The 18,762-nt window shown below is 35.4% G+C and overlaps 1 protein-coding gene across 1 annotated transcript; it reads right to left on the reverse strand.

Moving 5' to 3' along the window:
* Positions 1-2,837: 2,837 nt before the first annotated feature.
* Positions 2,838-18,283, reverse strand: LOC121416182 (neuronal acetylcholine receptor subunit alpha-10-like). The gene is made up of 6 exons (XM_041609667.1): positions 17,972-18,283; positions 9,185-9,324; positions 8,094-8,138; positions 7,460-7,569; positions 5,474-6,009; positions 2,838-5,080 (listed from the first exon to the last, which is right to left on the reverse strand). Exons 1-6 carry the CDS (start codon positions 18,015-18,017, stop codon positions 4,539-4,541), a joined length of 1,419 nt encoding a protein of 472 aa, XP_041465601.1. The 5' UTR covers positions 18,018-18,283; the 3' UTR covers positions 2,838-4,538.
* Between the last annotated feature and the right edge of the window lie 479 nt (positions 18,284-18,762).

Raw genomic sequence — 18,762 nt, forward strand, 5'->3', positions numbered from 1 at the left:
AGAGGAAGGTACAAAAAGTGAGTTTTGGTCGTTTTACAGAAGAGGTACCTTTTATTTAAAGGACAAGTCCACCCCAACAAAAACTTGATTTAGAGAAAAATTCAACAAGCATAACACTAAAAATTTCATCAAAAATCGGATGTAAAATAAGAAAGTTATGGCATTTTAAAGTTTCGCTTCATTTCACAAAACAGTTATATGCACATCTCGGTCGGTATGTAAATGAGGAACTGATGACATCACTCACTATTTCTTTTGTATTTCATTACATGAAATATGAAATATTTTTATTTTCTCGTCATTGTCATGTGAAATGATGATTCATTCCTCCCTGAACACGTGGAATTCCATTATTTTAAAATTTTGTGCTTCAGGCAAGGAGGTCCTAATCTTTAAATTCGTAAAATTTGAAATAATTTATAATTCAAACAATAAAAAACAAAAGAAATATTGAGTGAGTGACATCATCGACTCTCTCATTTGGATGTAACTGGCTCGTTCATATAACTATTTTGTGAAAAATAAGCGAAACTTTGAAATGTCATAACTTTCTTATTTTACATCCGATTTTGATGAAATTTTCAGCATTGTGCTTGTCTGATTTTTCTCTATTGATTCAAATCAACATTTTTCTGAGGTGGACTTTACCTTTATCAAATGAAAAATATGACGTCACACCCCCACCCCCTCAAACCTTCCGGGGGCCCCTCGTATGTACACGCGTCAGATAAGCCGTTTTGAATACACTGAAGCAGGGAGGTGTCAGAGGGAAAACAAAATCAATGATCCCAACTGGCTCTGTAAAGTCTAAAGTCACAATGAGAGTCACAAAACTCAATATTACAGTTGTTTTAAAAAAATCAATCGTTCTTTTAAAATAGAATTGAACACCATGTCCCATATCCGCCCGACAGATGGTGAATGGGAGGTCCATATTAAAAACCCAGATCAATCTTCATTAATCAATCTGTTAATGAATTAAAGTTGTGTGAAAGTTTGAGAAATTCTAATGATGTATATATTCATAATCAATAAGAGGTTCTAATGACTTTAGACGTTACGGAACCAGTTGGGATCATTGATTTTGCTTTTCCCTCTGACACCCCCCCCCCCCCCCCCTGCTTCAGGGTATTCAAAACGGCTTATCTGTCGCGTGTACATATGAGGGGGCTCCCGGAAGTTTTGAGAGGGTGAAGTAATTTTTCAGTTAAAGAAAAGATAACTCTACACTAAAACGACCAAAACTCACTTTTTGTACCTTCCTCTTTTTCACCGTTCTTCCCTTTTCCACATCAGCCAATATCTTTCCATTTCTCTTTCCGAATTTGCAGTTGGGGCCAAAAGACGGGGTTACACTAGCCAAACTTTTTCCAATGTGATTATCCATTTTCAGCTCCCATAGAATCAGAACATGAAAAGTATTGTCATGAATCTAGATTGCCTTGCCAGCTACAAGTAACAACTTCTAAATGATTTTCCCATTTTGAAAGGGAAACCAGTTATTTGATCTATCTTGTCTACCAAACCTGTTTTCTATTTTGTAAAATAAATCCAAATAACTTTCCCCTCCCTCCATTCCTACCCACCCCCCCCCCCCCCTCCCCCCACTCTCTCTCTCTTTATCTCTTTCTCTATCCTTTGGTCATTCTAAAATTTGAGGATGATTACTGGGTCTCTTCCTTTTCTTTTTATACTCATTTGAGACACAATATATCTTATTATCGATACAAGTCCCTTATTTTATGGTTACTCATTTAATTCTTCACTCAATTTTGGACGATTAATGTCACATAGAAATATATAGGCGTTCATGGTATAATTTCATTCTACAATATTTTCGGCACAATGGACATTTTGTATTACATATCATAATGGTATGAATATTAAAACTTTATTTTTCCATCGTCATGGCTGTTTTTTTTTTTTTCGAGATATTGATTTTGCTCACATGGCATGTATGGAACGATGATATACAAGCAACTCGAAAATTAATCATATAGACTATACAAACATACAATTATAAGTACTGTTTACATTGCTTCATTTGACAGATACTACCACATTAGAAGAACCATTTCCATGATTTCTGTCTCAATAAATACAAATTATTGCAACTTCTTAAAGCATTTATGATATTTACACTCAACTGAACATAAGCAAGAGAAAATGGAAAGTATGTGATTAAAATTTAGGATTATTCGTTCTTAATGAAGTGAAGGGAGTCCTGATTCGTCGATAGCAGACTCTATCAGATAAAAAATCAAATATATCGTATTAAAATCTAATATAAGCCAAACCCACATGGTCCTCTTTCATATAAACTTGTTATGATAGCAAAATAATGTATACACTGTTAACATAGTTGGGCAAAAAATGCCCAGCTTTTTACCAACCCTAGGAAACGTACTGTCCACATATATAACTTTTGCTTAAAATCTGCCCAAATTTGGTAATAAAACAAATAATTTTGTAATGAATTTGCTAAATTGGATAATAACTGCCGAGAATATATATATATATATATATATATATATATATATTACCCACATACATTACTCAACATAGTGGACAGTATACAGCCCAACATTTTAAATTTGTAATTTATATAATAAATTTGCTATCATCCAATTGAATTGATAGATTTCAGTAGATTTAATCTGTTATTGCAAACTTGGTAAAATATCTGAGGTTTTTCATGAAACCGGGCCCCATTAGATCAAACGTTCAAGTCAACAGATTCAATCACAGAAGTTAAATCTATGGTAAGATTATGCACTAAATCAAAACGAAATCGGAACTTGAACAGCTGAATTCAACTTTCATTTTTCACATAGAACAAAAAAATTGGGGCGAAATAAAAAGGTAAAAAGACTTTCTAAAATCGAATTGATAAGGCAAGACATTTGCAAAAATGCCATTCCATTCAAAAAGATTGAAATATAAAGTTTAAATATACTGTAACTCTAACCATTATCAACATAACAGTACGTTTCGACATAAGAATGAAACCACCCTAAAATTGATTTTATGAACTGACACTCGCAGTTCAGTGAGATGCATAATTGGTATCATTGTTTCATGTACATTTCAACAGTGTAAACGAATACACAATGAGGAAATATTTTTTTATATCAACAAATTTAAAACCGATACTTTGAGAAATACAATTAACGAAAAAAAAAGTTAAGCCTTTTAGTTTTCTTGAAATCATTCTGAATATTCCTCATGACTCGCCGTATTTTGCTGAAATTATTTTCTTTTTAATTTACAAAAAAAAGCGTCTTAAAATTTTCATTCCAAACATTTGCGTACTGATGACATGTCAGAGCAAAATAGACGGTTGGAATATGACATAAAATCTCCCTAAGAATATTATAAGCTACCAGAAATTTTCCTACACATGTTCTTGACAATTTTTATAATTCGTATCTTGTATGTGCAAGAAATGAATTACTAAAATATTATTCTGAGGTAATTTTAAGACATTAAACAAACATCTATTTATATATATACATATCATTCATCTTTATTTGCCATTTGCCGTTAAATATAACGTTAATAATACATCAAAATAGGCTTAATAAAGAAATAACATGTAAACATTTAAATCGAAAAATATGATTAAAGCCTGGGTCCCTGGCAGGAAAAGTGTGAAACTAAATGCCAATTGCAGGGCAAAGAAATTGTAGTGTATAAAAAGAACAACATAGGTAACTTAAACAAACATAGCATATTTATATACACGAGTTGACTTTAAGAACAACATTCCAGTCTGATCAAACTTACCAAATTATACACATGACAAGGGAATATTCTTTTTATTTTGACCGATTTATAACTAATGCTATTACGCATGAAACACATTTTTACTGATGCGTGTCTGTGTTAATAATCTACGGTCTTGTCTCAGAAAATTCACTTTACAAGAAAGGAAAACAAAATACACAATTCAAATTTTGTCTTATAGTAACAATAGAATGTTTCAAATGAATTCGACGGACTGATAAGTGCTCAAAAGGTAAATAAAGACGCAGTAATTATGCAGCTGGGTCAATCTTGGCTCAGACGAGCTTACGCTTTTCATTTTGAACAATCATCGAAACATCCATTTTGAACACTAGCGCATGCGCTAATTGTCATCGTTAAATGAAGCAAATAAATGAATATCATCACTGATTTTTACAACTGTGTCAATATTGGCTCACAAAGAGCCAAAAGACATATGCATTAACTATGCATCCGGATCCGTCACTATTACGTGTTGTTGCGTCAATGGTTGCCCCATGCAGCCATGTTCAATCATAGAAATGTCCATTTGGATCACTAAGGCATGCGCCATTTAGCACGTTTAGCATTCTTGTTCTTAACCAATTGGATGATTTCCCTGCGTGTGTCGAGAGTGGTACGAGTGTAGGTAGCCGTGTTGACAAGACGGTCTCAGAAAATACAACACCACACACCATCATGCTGATCTCAGTGAGCACTGTCATTTCTGCCTTACTAGAACATTATGCAGCAGATAGCGCCGTAAATGGTCTTTAGATTTCGTTGGATGTTGTAAAAGGTTTTGGCTGGCATAAGATGGCAACGGTGCAGATAACGGTGGCAAGCGTAAACACCCACATAAAAAGACGATCAAACACGACTGCGACATACTTCCACTCGGTCATGACATCTTCCTCGGCGTCCTCTTCCTTCTTCTTCTTGACGATGTACTTCAGATTGGTCATTATATCATGGGTCATCGATTCGAACCTCTTGGACACTACCGACGAATCCTCTGACGATTTCTTCTCCGAGTCATCCATGATGGCTACCCCATTCAGGTTGGTAAGAAAGGTATTCTCATAGACGCCAGCGTGTGGCTTGTTCTGCCGTATCTCGTCATCGTTGTCGTCATCACCCATGTTGACAATGAAGCTTCCCATGCACAACATGCGCGCTAAGAAACTGAAGGTGAATTTCTTCATACCTCGTGGCACCCGATGAGTTCCCGGAAGTCGATAATGGAGACTCAGAACGTACACTGTCATCACAGTAGAAAGGGATACCAACACGATGGTACATGCGTAATATTGAGCTGAAAATCAAACAAAAAATATGATACCGTTGGAAGTGGTAGACACTGATAAAACAGTTTGTTTTTATAACAGCATTAACATTTGAAAATTTACTATTAGACATGCTTATTATTTCTTCGTAGATTAACAGTTCTTTCACGAACTCCAGGAATGCCTTTCTTTCCCTTATACATCCAACATTACTAAGCAATATAAGCATAATGTTCACAAAACAAATTCTAAAGGTATGATTCTTTGTTTCTCTTCCGGGAACACGCATTTTATCCAATGACAGCTCCTTCTTACGGGACTACCTACAAGTCACCAAGGAGTTGTCCAGAAAAGACTTAGACGTTTATGTCTCCGAGACCTAAGGTTGTCTTGCATAACGATAATTGTTTTTTTTCTCTTACCTATCAACGGGACAACCTCTGACGTGGGCGGCATCGTTTCAGCTACCAGCAACAAGAAGACGGTGAGTGCCAGGAGAATGGTGATCCCGAGGGTGACCTTTTCTCCCGCGTCGGCAGGCATGAAGAAATCCAACACGGTGATCAATGAGATCAGAACACAAGGTCCGAGAAGGTTGATGAAATAGAAAAGGGCCCTTCTGCGAATAATGACGGTGAACTCAACATCAGGAAAAGGTTCTGGACAGCAACCGTAGAAGAAGAGGTTCCTCTTGACGGGCATACCGACGAGTGTCCACTCGCCATTGTCGATGTAGGCAGAGATGTCGCCGCTGTCGGACCGATTCTTAAGATCAATCTGAAACCCATGATAAGCCCAGGATCCAAACTTTAATCGGCAGTGCTGCTCATCGAAAGGGAAGTAGGTGATGTCTATTTTGCAGGTGCTTTGGTAGATGGCTGGGGCGTTCCAACGGACGATGCCATCGTGAGAAATGGAGGCACTGGTTTGCATCATCCCGCTGAAGCCACTGTCGGCACTGTCATTCAAAGAAGCAAACAGGACGTGACTTTAGTTTGAAAAACTTGGACCACAGTATTAATGTCACAAAAATAATTACATTACGTGGTTAAACTGTTAATATTTCAATTGGGGATTGGGCCTCTGTTCATCTACATGATCAATAAATGTGTACATGTAGGTAAAAGATACATCAAGGCAAAGGATTATTTGTCACCCGAATTTATCCGAATGTCAAACGTAAGTAGAGAGTCGTAAGCTACTAGTATTCTTACTTTAAATTACTTACTTCTTAATTGCGACGAAGGCCTGTAGTTGGTATTTGCTTAATACATAAAGTTATCTTGAATTAACTTAGTAAGGCTATAAATGTATCCAGGGTTTAAAGGACAAGTCCACCCCAACAAACACTTGATTTGAATAAAAAGAGAAAAATTCAACAAGCATAACACTTAAAATTTCATCAAAATCGGATGTAAAATAAGAAAGTTATGACATTTCAAAGTTTCGCGTGATTTCACAAAACAGTTATATGCACATCTCGGTTGGTATGCAAATGAGGGAACAGATGACATCACTCACTCACTATTTCTTTTGTATTTTATTATATTTTCATTTTCTCGTCATTGCCATGTGAAATGAAGTTTCATTCCTCCCTGAACACGTGGAATTCCATTATTTTAACTGTTTGTGCTTCATGCAATGAGGTCCTAATCATCAAATTCGTAAAAATTGAAATATTGTATAATTCAAACAATAAAAAACAAAAGAAATAGTGAGTGAGTGACATCATCGACTCTCTCATTTGTATGTAACTGGCTCGTTCATATAACTATTTTGTTAAGAATAAGCGAAACTTTGAAATGTCATAACTTTCTTATTTTACATCCGATTTTGATGAAATTTTCAGCGTTATGCTAGTTTGATTTTTCTCTATTGATTCAAATCAACATTTTTCTGAGGTGGACTTGACCTTTAATACTTGTTAAATTTTAAAGGAACTTAAAAGTGAGAGGTAAATACTTGACCCAACCATCATTCCTTATAATCATAACGTTGGTTATCCCTGCTGGAAAGAACACATTGCCACACATTGTGATCAGTGTGTTCACATAGTAGACTATGTGAAATATTATTCACACTGTTAAAATGTTCAAATTGTGTGAATACATTTTCACACTGTGGACACCTCGACAGTGTGCATGGTGTGACTGTTCACAGCGTGCTCACATGGTGGACGCTGTTACTCAACTTTAACAGTGTGAATGTGATTTCACATTGTGTTCCACACTGTGACACACTGTTGCACCCTCTCTGGGACAATGTGTTCTTTCCAGTATAGATGGTCTTGTAAAGACCAAACCGATTGAACAACAGAAATGCAACATATTCAACGTATTCAATAAACAACGTCATGACTTTACTCCAACCAGAGGTGAAATAAGACAGAGAATTAAAATGATACGTACTTGGAGAATAGAACAATATCTGGTCTCCATATAGTACCAATAGGTACTATCAATACAGATGTGTTACCATAGTCGGCGGGATCCCATACCAGATTACTATCTGACCATTGCTGTATTAAAAATAATAAAAAAATATTTTATGAATATTATGTGTTTAATGGTAGACATCAATCTCAAATATCACTTTCTGCAGATATCAAGTGATTTAACTTATACCTATTGAAATGTTGGTGTAGAGTGAAAAATATTTAGGCGTGCTTTTTCTTCTTTAGTATATTTCTAATTTATCAAAATTTCTTGCGGTCTTGCTATTTCTTCTTTTTCCTTTTTTCTTAATCTTCGGTCTCGTGATCAGAGGACATCAGACACAATTATCTGTTAATACACAGATCAGTGATTAGACATATCAGCAACATATGATTTTTTGTTACTTCAAAGGCTGCAGAGGAGTGGGCGAAAGTTTTAGGTTTGCTAAGTGCTTGTGCAGAATAGTCACTCCTTGTCTATTGCATGCATACCACCCCCTCACCCTCCTCATTCATCTTTTCTTCCTTATCTTCTTCTCCTCCTTCTCCTTCTCCTCCTTTTCATTCTTCTTCTTGATTATAATGTAAATTAATCTGTAGTTACTTACCATGCGCATCCATAGGTTAAGAGTGATGACTTGATTTTTCTCATCCTATAAATGGAGAAAACAGAAGCCAACGTATTTTGGTGATTTTCATACCGTTTTTTCTGTACTCTAATTGAAAGATGACCAATTATAAAACCTCGTTTTCATGTCATTTTGATTGCTTAATTTTTATTCTTCTTTTTCTCCAACGTTCTCCTTTATTTTTTTTTTATTTTGTGCATCTATTTTGTTTTTTTTTCCTAAGAATTGTTTCCCCTTCTTGTCTTGTAAAGGTCTTTCTCTTCCTTTTTTTCGTTTTATTCTTCATCATTATTTACCTATTTCCATTGCAACTCGGACTGTAACTTCCCTATACCGGCCCGTTCATTCGACAACCCCCTCCCCCAAAAAAATAACGAAGAATAATAAAACAAAAATACTCAAAGTAAATGCATTTGCAAAACGACCATATAGAAGGGAGAAATGTATAATTGCTTTATGATTTCAGCCTCTTTACACTTGCAACCAAATTCAATATCTGATTTAAGTGTATTGCATTGACCCCCCCCCCCCCTCCTTACGAAGGCATCAATAAACACTAGATAGATCAGCAGATTGAGGCTTGAATTCTAGTCAACTGGCAACTATAATTGTATAACAAGCAATGAAAACTACTGTCACTTCTGGAGTGCCACAAGGCTCTGTGATTGGCCCGACTCTCTTTCTATTATTCATTAAGGACATCCAAGATCAGATAAAGTATGAGGATATTTGTTGATGACTGTGTTATTCAAAGAGATATTTTCTAAAGTACAGACCATTACATTCTTCAACATGATCTCCAGCAACTATCCAATTGATCTTCAACCTGGTTAAGGAATTTTAATGTGAAGAAGTGTGCAGTTCCATCAATAACTCGAAAACGTGTGCCTGGCTTTTATGATTACTCTCTCTGCAATGATCTTATACCAAGAGCAAGTGAATACAAATACATATTTGTGACGATCACTGCTGATTTACGTTGGAGTAAGCATTGCCAGAACATCAGACACAAAGCAAGTCGTACTTTATACAACACATGCCATTATTCCTAATGAGTCTCTAACCCTTACCATATCAATGATCTGTTGTATGGCTGCTCCGATTAAAACATCTATGGGGTCTGATGATTTAGCTACAGGTCTGATGATGTTGCTGTAGTTGGAAAATTTGTCGTTTAATAATCTGTACTCATCTTGAGTTCCGTACACACCTGTAAAATGATATATTGGCAGAAAAGGAATTTAGAAAAGACTGAGAATCATTCACTCATAAAAGTTAATCTGTGTTGAGAATCCCTCATGTTGAATTAGAATAACTGAATTTATAGCATGAATGGTTCCGAGTAATTTAAGTTACACATTGTCACAAAGAATGGCATGTCAGTGGTACATTTTTCTGTCGGTGGTTATTTACCTGAATCAAGAAGAAGCATGAATGCCCAATAACAACCAGAGGACCAACAGTTTTCTATGAGGATTAAAAGCCTTACCAAAGGGTTGGATCACTGGTTAAACGCATATCGTATGACCTACGCTCTTCCAAATGATCTATCGTGCATCAATAAGTTTCTTTTTGGGGTTACTATTACTATTACAATTATTATTATCATATCTCAGGTCATTCTCTCTCTTTTTCTTAATTTAGAAAATATTCATAACATTGGTCCATTTATTGTCAGATTTTGATTCCATGCAAAACAATGTATTGTATTGGAATCCCACCACAAACCTGGCAATATGATAGTGACAATGGAAATAGAGTATTTAATGTTTATTATCATTATTATTATACCATTTTTTAATCCATTAACAGCTCAAAAATATATTTTGGCAAAATATTTGCTTTGAAAAAGCTCTGGAAGTCAATTATTTCCATTTTCATTTTGATTTTGTAGACTAGTCCTGATTGAATGATAAGTATATAACATTTTGAGCAATTGTGCTCTCTTATGCCTTTTGCGACCATTCCCATTCGATCTACGTTGATTACCGTGGTTGCTCGAAATAGCTAATAGTAGGCTATGAAAGCAAAGCTTAAATTATGGCAATAATAACTTTCCCGACTATGGCGCCGAACTAATGTATGAGACTGATCTGTTTACACACACCTTGACCAACAGTAACAACGAGCCATGTAGATATCATTCTTATGGGCCCATTTACATTTGGTTTGATAACTAGGTTAACTATTTGAACAAAGCACACCATAATACATCTATGGTTCACACGTACCATGCGTACTAAGACAAGCGCGCTCTAGAGAACAAAACGGCGCCGGTCAAATGAATTCGTTTAAGAGTTATCTGTAAATATATCAAATGCAAATCGAAATCATTCCAATTGCTTTTTCATCTCTTTGAAATCTCCCTTTTTGTTCACCCAAAATGTTTTTCAATTTTGTTTAGAGGCTTTCTTTTTCATTTTGGGTCGTAGGTCTCTAGTCTGAACTTCATTTCCACATGGTTCATAATTTATGGAGCGTTGTGGCCCAGTGGATAGTCTTCTGATTTTGAAGCGAAGAGTCGTGGGTTCGAATCCCAGCCGTGGCGTAATATCCTCCAGCAAGAAATTCATCCACATCGTGCTGCACTCAACCCAGGTGAGGTGAATGGGTACCCGGCAGGATTACTTCATTGAATGCATGAGCACTAAAAGGCAGCTCGAGCTAAAGCCGGGGTAAATATAGTAATAATAATACGCCTCGGAATAGAATATTTCTAGATAGATGGCGCTTTATAAAATTAATGCCTATTATTAATATTGTTATTATTATTATTATCATCATCATTATTATTTTTATTATTTTTATTATTATTATCATTATCATATTATTGAGACAGTTTGTTTTGAGACAATGCGCTGCTTTTACTATCCAGTGAGAAAGTGGCCACACCCTCTCCGTCACGGAAACAATCTGATATTGATTACCTTGTTGGAAAGAAGTGATGAGATTAATGTACTTTCGACATGATAGTGCATCGATTTTAATAATCACATCGTTATGCAACGCCTGTGTAATTAGATTAATGCAACTTGTCCATCGAGACTAATGGAATATAGTCTGCCACTCGAAACCATGCAGGCAAGCATATAAATATTGAATGTGGTGATGGAGGGCGATACCCGTGAATTAAAATGCAAAAAGCCGCGCAAAATGTATTAATTAAGATAGGAGTCTAACAATGACGCTTTATCATATTCAGGCTAAATGACATCATTATGGTTGTCATGGTGCTAGGCTATGCTTAATTTTTATGATTAAAATTGGGGACGATGACAAACGTCTAATACAAAAACGCCTTGAACAAAAACTTGTTGAAACGGTATTATTACTGTCTACTGAAATCTAGTTACTGCGGTATTTTCTCCAACGAAAGTCTAATTTTTATTTGCTCTGTTTTCTGTTTAGTTTTTACTGTTAAGATTGTATTTTGTTGCAAAATTTTTGCCTATTGGAATAAGTCTTTCATCCAAATTTCATATGTATCCTTTTGAGTATCAAACATGGGTCACGGACAATAATTTTGGAAATTGATATTCGGGTTTGGAAATGTCTCCACATATTCAAACAAGGTAAATTACATTTCCATATAACATACATACAAAAAAGGAATAGTTTCTACCTTTGACAGGAACCATAGAATTGGTAGAGGCACGTTTGATTTATTGGTCATGAATGTGGTTTTACCAGCGATTCATAATTATCAAACGGACCGAGGGAGAAAGAATATCAAAATGGAAAGCCGGAATGGGGAGTAACGAAGATACACGAGATTATTTTATGCCAAAGGAATGTCAATGCAAACTGACAGTATCACCACAAAAGCGCCAAAATGACCATGTAATTGGGCTTCTATCTATTGCATTGGCCAATATATTTTATTAATAGGCCAATTTTAACCGTATTTATTCAGTGTAGCTATTCTATCATGCTTTTGTAACCGTGGTAACAACTCCATTAGTGAAATCAACTATAATGCTTAACACGGCGATAATTTGGACGCAATAATTTTTCTGATATATTTCGTTTAATTTGGATCGTATGATCCAAAGCGGTCTTGATTATCAGTGTATATTAAGTGGGGTTAATACCGGTGGTCCGGATACCAGTAAAAATGCGGAAGTTTGTTTTGAGTACACTGCTTTGATTAATAAGATTTTTTCTACGTTAATGAGTGAATGCCGTAAAACTTCAATCTGCGATTTTTTTTAAACGTTTAGCGATGCATTTCGGTCTGCATGATTTACCTGTGCAATAGCGGAGCAAGTTTATAACGGTCCGATGAATGATAAACATTAAAGATAATATTGATTATATTAAACGGCTTTTTCATGGGATACTAAAAATATTCCACTTGTTAGGGCCATAATTCATAATACATCCATAATTCATTAATTGTTACCTAACTCGTAGAATATTTCTACTATCTATTTCTGAGCCATAATGTAGTATAATATGATATAGTTTCATATCGTCCACATTGATTAATCGTTTGCCTGTACCGTAAAATAAATAATAATTTGTTTGGCACATGAAATAATAATCATGTTGCAATGTCACTGTTAACTGTCATTGTGAATTTATGTATCGCCTATATTATCAAGGTCTATTACATTACAGTTTTCTATCGCTTTCTTGCATACAGTAAGAGAACATTTTCAGTCGACGGGATGATGCCCATGATTGATAATGATTATGTCTGAAAAGGGAGAGTAGGGATGAGGAGGAGAGTCTGAAAGGAATTGGGGCCGGATACTGTGCATGCATCATGTGTGCATGCTGTTTGTCAACAGTGAGAGCCAATAGTCAAAATTGTAAATCCGAAGAATTTCAAGAGCAATCGATCCGGATCTTGGCAAGAGTAGATCTATTAAGCCAACATAACAATACATGACACGGAGAACGACGTATGAAGGAGATATTTCACATTTGGAGATATAGCAATGAGGGAATAAAAATACTTCGTCAAACGTGCCAAACTTTTTTTCTTAATCATTTTTTCTTAATAGAAATGGTTTATTGAGAAACAAAAAAAAATCATTCGCGGCCCAAAGGCCGAATTACAGATTTTCAGACATAACATGATAAAAGCAAATACATAATTATACATAAAAATTACAACATAATGAAAAACGGAAATTAGAAACACAATCCAAAATACATTAAAAAATTAATAATCACATGCCTGAGGTAAATGATACATACATACGTTATTGCCAAATCAATCATCATTGTAATACAATCATCCTTTATTATTCAATTCATTCTCAATTAATCTAAGAGTTCATTATTGTCATTTTTATCATTACTATTAATATCATATTACTATCACTTTCATTATTCACATTATTATCGTAAAAATTTAAGTGTTACACATAGAGAATCATTGACGCTTTGTAAAATGTTTGTTCATAATTTACCATTGGTTTACATATTATTACGATAGGTTATACATTGTGTAGGACGGCTAACAAATGTATTTAAATTCTGTAAGGCTTGGTAATTAGAAAGAAATCATGTGACTCATACATTTATTGACATATAAGAACAAGAAGCAAACGTGCGTTAATGTAGTTGTTATGAACATGAGAAAGATTTAAACGAAAAAGAGAGAAAAATCTAACCTCAGTTGGTACTTGAAAAGTAATTATCTGAAAGCAAAGTAATCAAAATCTTGACAAAAATTAGGAGAATTTTCAGTTACATAGAATTCAATAACTTGAAGTCAATAAGGTAAGGGATGGCACTTTGTCGAAGTCTTTGAGTCCTCATCTTCAGTTGTTGTCTGACCCTACTCGAGTTTCTAAGGGTTCTTATGTGCTTTAATTGCAGGAGTCATCCAGGGTTTACCACTTATCTTTACAACTCGTGTCGGTGAGAAACGATCAATCATACCATTCATCATTTTGTAGAACAGGTCAGTCTTTTCATTGACAGATTATGTCTCGTGGACCGGAGACCAATCACAGCCCGAATTCTTGCAGTCTTAAATCTGGCAATGGTCTTGTGACTCTACTTTATTATGATGGTTACATGGTGTGGTAGGAGTCCAGATAACAGCTTTGTGATCACATGCACCAAGAGGGCATGTGATCAGCGGCTCTTGGTATTGGACAGAAAAGTTCGTTATAATTTCGTCCAAGGTTCTGTCTTCTCTTATTGGTTTATTCACCACCTGCTTGAATCTTCTATCCCGCAGGAGTGGGGACAAGTCTAGTTGGTTAAAGTTCCCCATCACAGCAACACCAGCATCATAGTAACTGCTTCTTATACTTCTTCTTCTTCTCATGTTGGTTTTAGTGTCGAATAGTCATAAGGATCTGGTCTATGGTATCTTGAAGATGATCAACCATAATCAAAGGGCTAGGTTGTAGACAACAGCTACAACAATTTGCGAGATCAAGCGTGGGAGCCGTTCTTGTCTGATTTTCACCCAAATTACTTCATGATCATGAGGCACATCAACCAAAAATCGTTCTGGTTTTAGGTAATTTTTCATGTAGAGTCCTACTCCACCTCCCTATCTGTCACGCCTTGAATTCGTAAAACGCACGAAGTTCGGTAGAGACACTAGATTTGGTGGCATGTCTGTATGAAACCATGGATCCATGATGAAACCAAGTTTTAGAAATTGCTGCCACTCCTATATTCTCCTGGGTCGTAACCTCTTCCAATTCATCTAGCTTGTTGTTTAGAGATCTGGCATTGCACAGATAAGAATTTAGGTAGATTCTGTGTCCTGCGTTCAGAATTCCTACATGTGCCATTCTTCTCAATGCTACTGAAGTGGCGTCGTGTTCTAGTGGTTCTTACTCAAACAGAGGGACGTGGGTTCGAATCTTAGCCATGCGTGTTTTCCTTCAGTAAGAAATTTATCCACACTGTGCTGCACTCGACCCAGGTGAGGGGAATGGGTACCCGGCAGGATTAATTCCTTGAATGCTTGAGCGCCTAGGCAGCCCAACTAAGGCCGGGGTAATAATAGCAGGGCCCGCTGGGAGAACAGTTTTCGGAACTGAAGTGGCTACCCTGGGTAAATCTACCGCTATTATCATTATTATCATTATCATTATTATTGTTTTATAGCTGAAAGTCCTTGGTCGGATAAATAGAGGAGGATCGATCTGCTTTCTATTCGAGGATACGAGGTAGCAGTCCATATTGACCGGTGAGTCTTTCTTCCTGCGCGACGACCTCGTTTGCGGGCACATCCAAGAATCTGTATGGTGGAAAACAAGTCTTGGTCCAAACGAGGTCTTGGTTGGGGTAGGTTTCGAAACATTAATGAATAGCATTAGTAAATAGCAAATCGATCTATTGTCCCGAGGGTGGTTATTGTCCATTATACATGGCCATGGCATTCCCGGAGACAACAATGCCGGCTAAACAATCAATATCATGGGTCCGAACCGTCCGAACTGGGCGTTGTGGCGTGCGCCTGTAATCCAAGCAATGTGGGGAAGTTACAAATTGATGCAGAGGTTCGAGGTTCGAGCCCTGGTCACGTCTTTCGGATGGTGACGTTATATGTCGGTCCCAGACGTAGATAATCATATCTGATTGATACACGTCTGACAAAACCCAAATACAAACACACACACACGCACACCCTCACAAACGATGTGTTATATACATAGTTACAGTGCTAACGAATGTTTATTAAAGGACAAGTCCACCCCAACAAAAACTTGATTTGAATAAAAAGAGAAAAATTCAACAAGCATAACACTGAAAATTTCATCAAAATCGGATGTAAAATAAGAAAGTTATGGCATTTTAAAGTTTCGCTTCATTTCACAAAACAGTTATATGCACATCTCGGTCGGTATGCAAATAAGGAACTGATGACATCACTCATTCAATATTTCTTTTGTATTTTATTATATGAAATATGAAATATTTTTATTTTCTCGTCATTGTCATGTAAAATGAAGTTCCATTCCTCCCTGAACACATGGAATTCCATTATTTTAACATTTTGTGCTTCAGGCAAGGAGGTCCTAATCGACAAATTCGTAACTGAATTGAAATATTGTATAATTCAAACAATAAAAAAACAAAAGAAATAGTGAGTGACGTCATCGACTCTCATTTTGATGTATCTGGCTCGTTTATATAACTATTTTGTTAAGAATAAGCGAAACCTTGAAAAGTCATAGCTTTCTTATTTTACATCCGATTTTGATGACATTTTCAGCATTGTGCTTGTCTGATTTTTCTTTATTGATTCAAAACAACATTTTTCTGAGGTGGACTTGACCTTTAAATATGTCACTGTACATTCTGGGTACACTCACAACACCGACTCAGCAGAAAATGGATATAAATTCACAAAAATTTCACAAATAGGATAGTTAGTATCCATAAAGTCCAATGTACATCAATGTATGATCCGAAATTAAAAGTCCAAACAAAATAGACAAAAACGCAGGAAAAATATAACGAAGTCAAGAGAATCTACAAAAAAGCAATGCTAGCTTCTAAACAGCGCCGACTTGACGATAAAGGAAAGCAAACAGCATAATTGTACAAACATACTAGAAATATTAATAAAATGTTGGAGTTAACGGTGTATCTCATAAAATTGCACATTTGGGAACGAGATTATTGAAAGTGTGAGATAGTAGAAACTGGTCACCCTATACTCCCCCATATATAAGTAATACACCGAGATGTTTTGAAAGAGGTTATTTACTCCATAGGATTTGAGCCATGAATCCATTGAAAGGATTTCCAAAAAAAGTTCGCTCATGGGCATCAAACGGGTTGTATGGACCATTATTCTTCTTTTTTGTATCTATACAAGGATTCTGTTTGTTGTTGTCTTTTTATTTTACTGGGTTATTGTAGGTATTCCGTAATTCGATCCGACTGGTTTCACTTTCATCTGTCCAAGACTGCATAATACACAGCAAAACGCTCTTTAATTTTTTTTTACAACGCTCTTTACTATATGAGCCTTGCAGAATTTGTTTAGCAGGTCCAAATTTCCAGTTCGGTTAAGTCGATATTGAATTATGGTAATCAGGATTTATTAGTAACTAACACTATAAGAAATGATGAATCACCTAGTTACTATTAAAATAATCTGTATGAGCCTTGCAGAATTTGTTTACCAGGTCCAAATTTCCAGTTCGGTTTAGTCGATATTAAATTATGGTAATCAGGATTTATTAGCAACTAACAATCTATAAGAAATGATGAATCACCTATAGTAATCATTAAAATATTTTTTTACAATTAATGAATAAGTAGTAGTCTATTACCAGAGTATTAATTCATATAAATCTAATATAATATGAATAATAAAACAGTTAGAGAACATTGTTTTAAATATCATGTCCAGTTCCTTTAATCAATTTTTCAAATTGTAGTCGAAATATAGCAAAATTCCGGCCTAAAAATAATTCCCTCTATGGCAAAAGCCCAAGATCAATTATTTATATTTTTTCTGATATAGAAATAAGACCAATGCTATCTGAGAATAATAAAAATCAAATAAAATGTAAAAATAGTCTATAAGCCAAAATAAAAAGTAAATACAGAAAAAAAATCACGTTGCTATTTTACTTCGATAGATCTCAAGGGGAAAAAAATGATACTTCTTAAAAATACTTTAAGTTGCAATTCAACTATTTATTCTGAATGTCATTAAAACGGATATCTTTTATCCGTTCTTGAGTAAATCAAACAAAGTTGATTACATCTATTGTACATGATCTATAGCATATTTTCATAATATCTGCTATTTCGAATTCAAGGAACATTAACTAATAACATAGTTTGATTTATCAGAGTAATAAGAAATTGATGGGATAAGAGTTACGATCAGACAAACTGCATCAAACTATACTTACCGGCTAAACACGCTAACATGCATAGAATAATCCCCACCGACGCCATTTCTGTTGATTTCTGTTCCTTTACACTCTCTTTCCCGCAGAAGTCTTTGTATCATCAAATTCCACTTTCTCACAAAATAGTAAAACTCTCGTTCTTTGTAGAATCCCAGATGTTGATGAATGTCAAGTAGAAATTAATTCAATAAAGAAAATTTCGTGATAACAGTTGTTAGAAAGTTAGAATTTTGTGTATAACCTAAATCGCTGGATGCATGCTAAGCTGACAAATTTTCGACTCGAACTCGTAGCGATCGATCATTTTCACTTTGGTTGTCAGCGCGTGCCGAGTTAGTAAGTGCGCATGCGTGTATCAATGAACAGCAAAATGGTAGAAGTACTAGTTCTATAGTACTCGACTTGGAGAATGAGAGAATACATTGTCGGGTGTGTACTTTACAAAAATCGATATTATTAGATGTAACGCACAAGGGGATTGGAATGTATTATGCCCAAGATTATTTAATTCAAGCGTACAAGGGCGTAGGATTTTCTTTACACGTGACTAATCTTATGATACAATAAGATTAGATAACACGAAAATAAATCAAATGAACTAAAACTTTAAAAATGACGTAATGAAATAGGGCGAGCGACAGTGATGGTTAGCTAGTTTCCCAGTGAATAATGAAATAAAATTGAAAATTTTCATTGCTTTCTTTTATATCTGGGATACATATTTCTATGCAATGTTTATTTGAATGTGTCATTTATTTAGTAGAATACTCACTGTAAGAAGGAAAAATACA

This window comes from Lytechinus variegatus, chromosome 5 (genome assembly GCF_018143015.1).
Source record: "Lytechinus variegatus isolate NC3 chromosome 5, Lvar_3.0, whole genome shotgun sequence".
NCBI lineage: Eukaryota > Metazoa > Echinodermata > Echinoidea > Temnopleuroida > Toxopneustidae > Lytechinus > Lytechinus variegatus.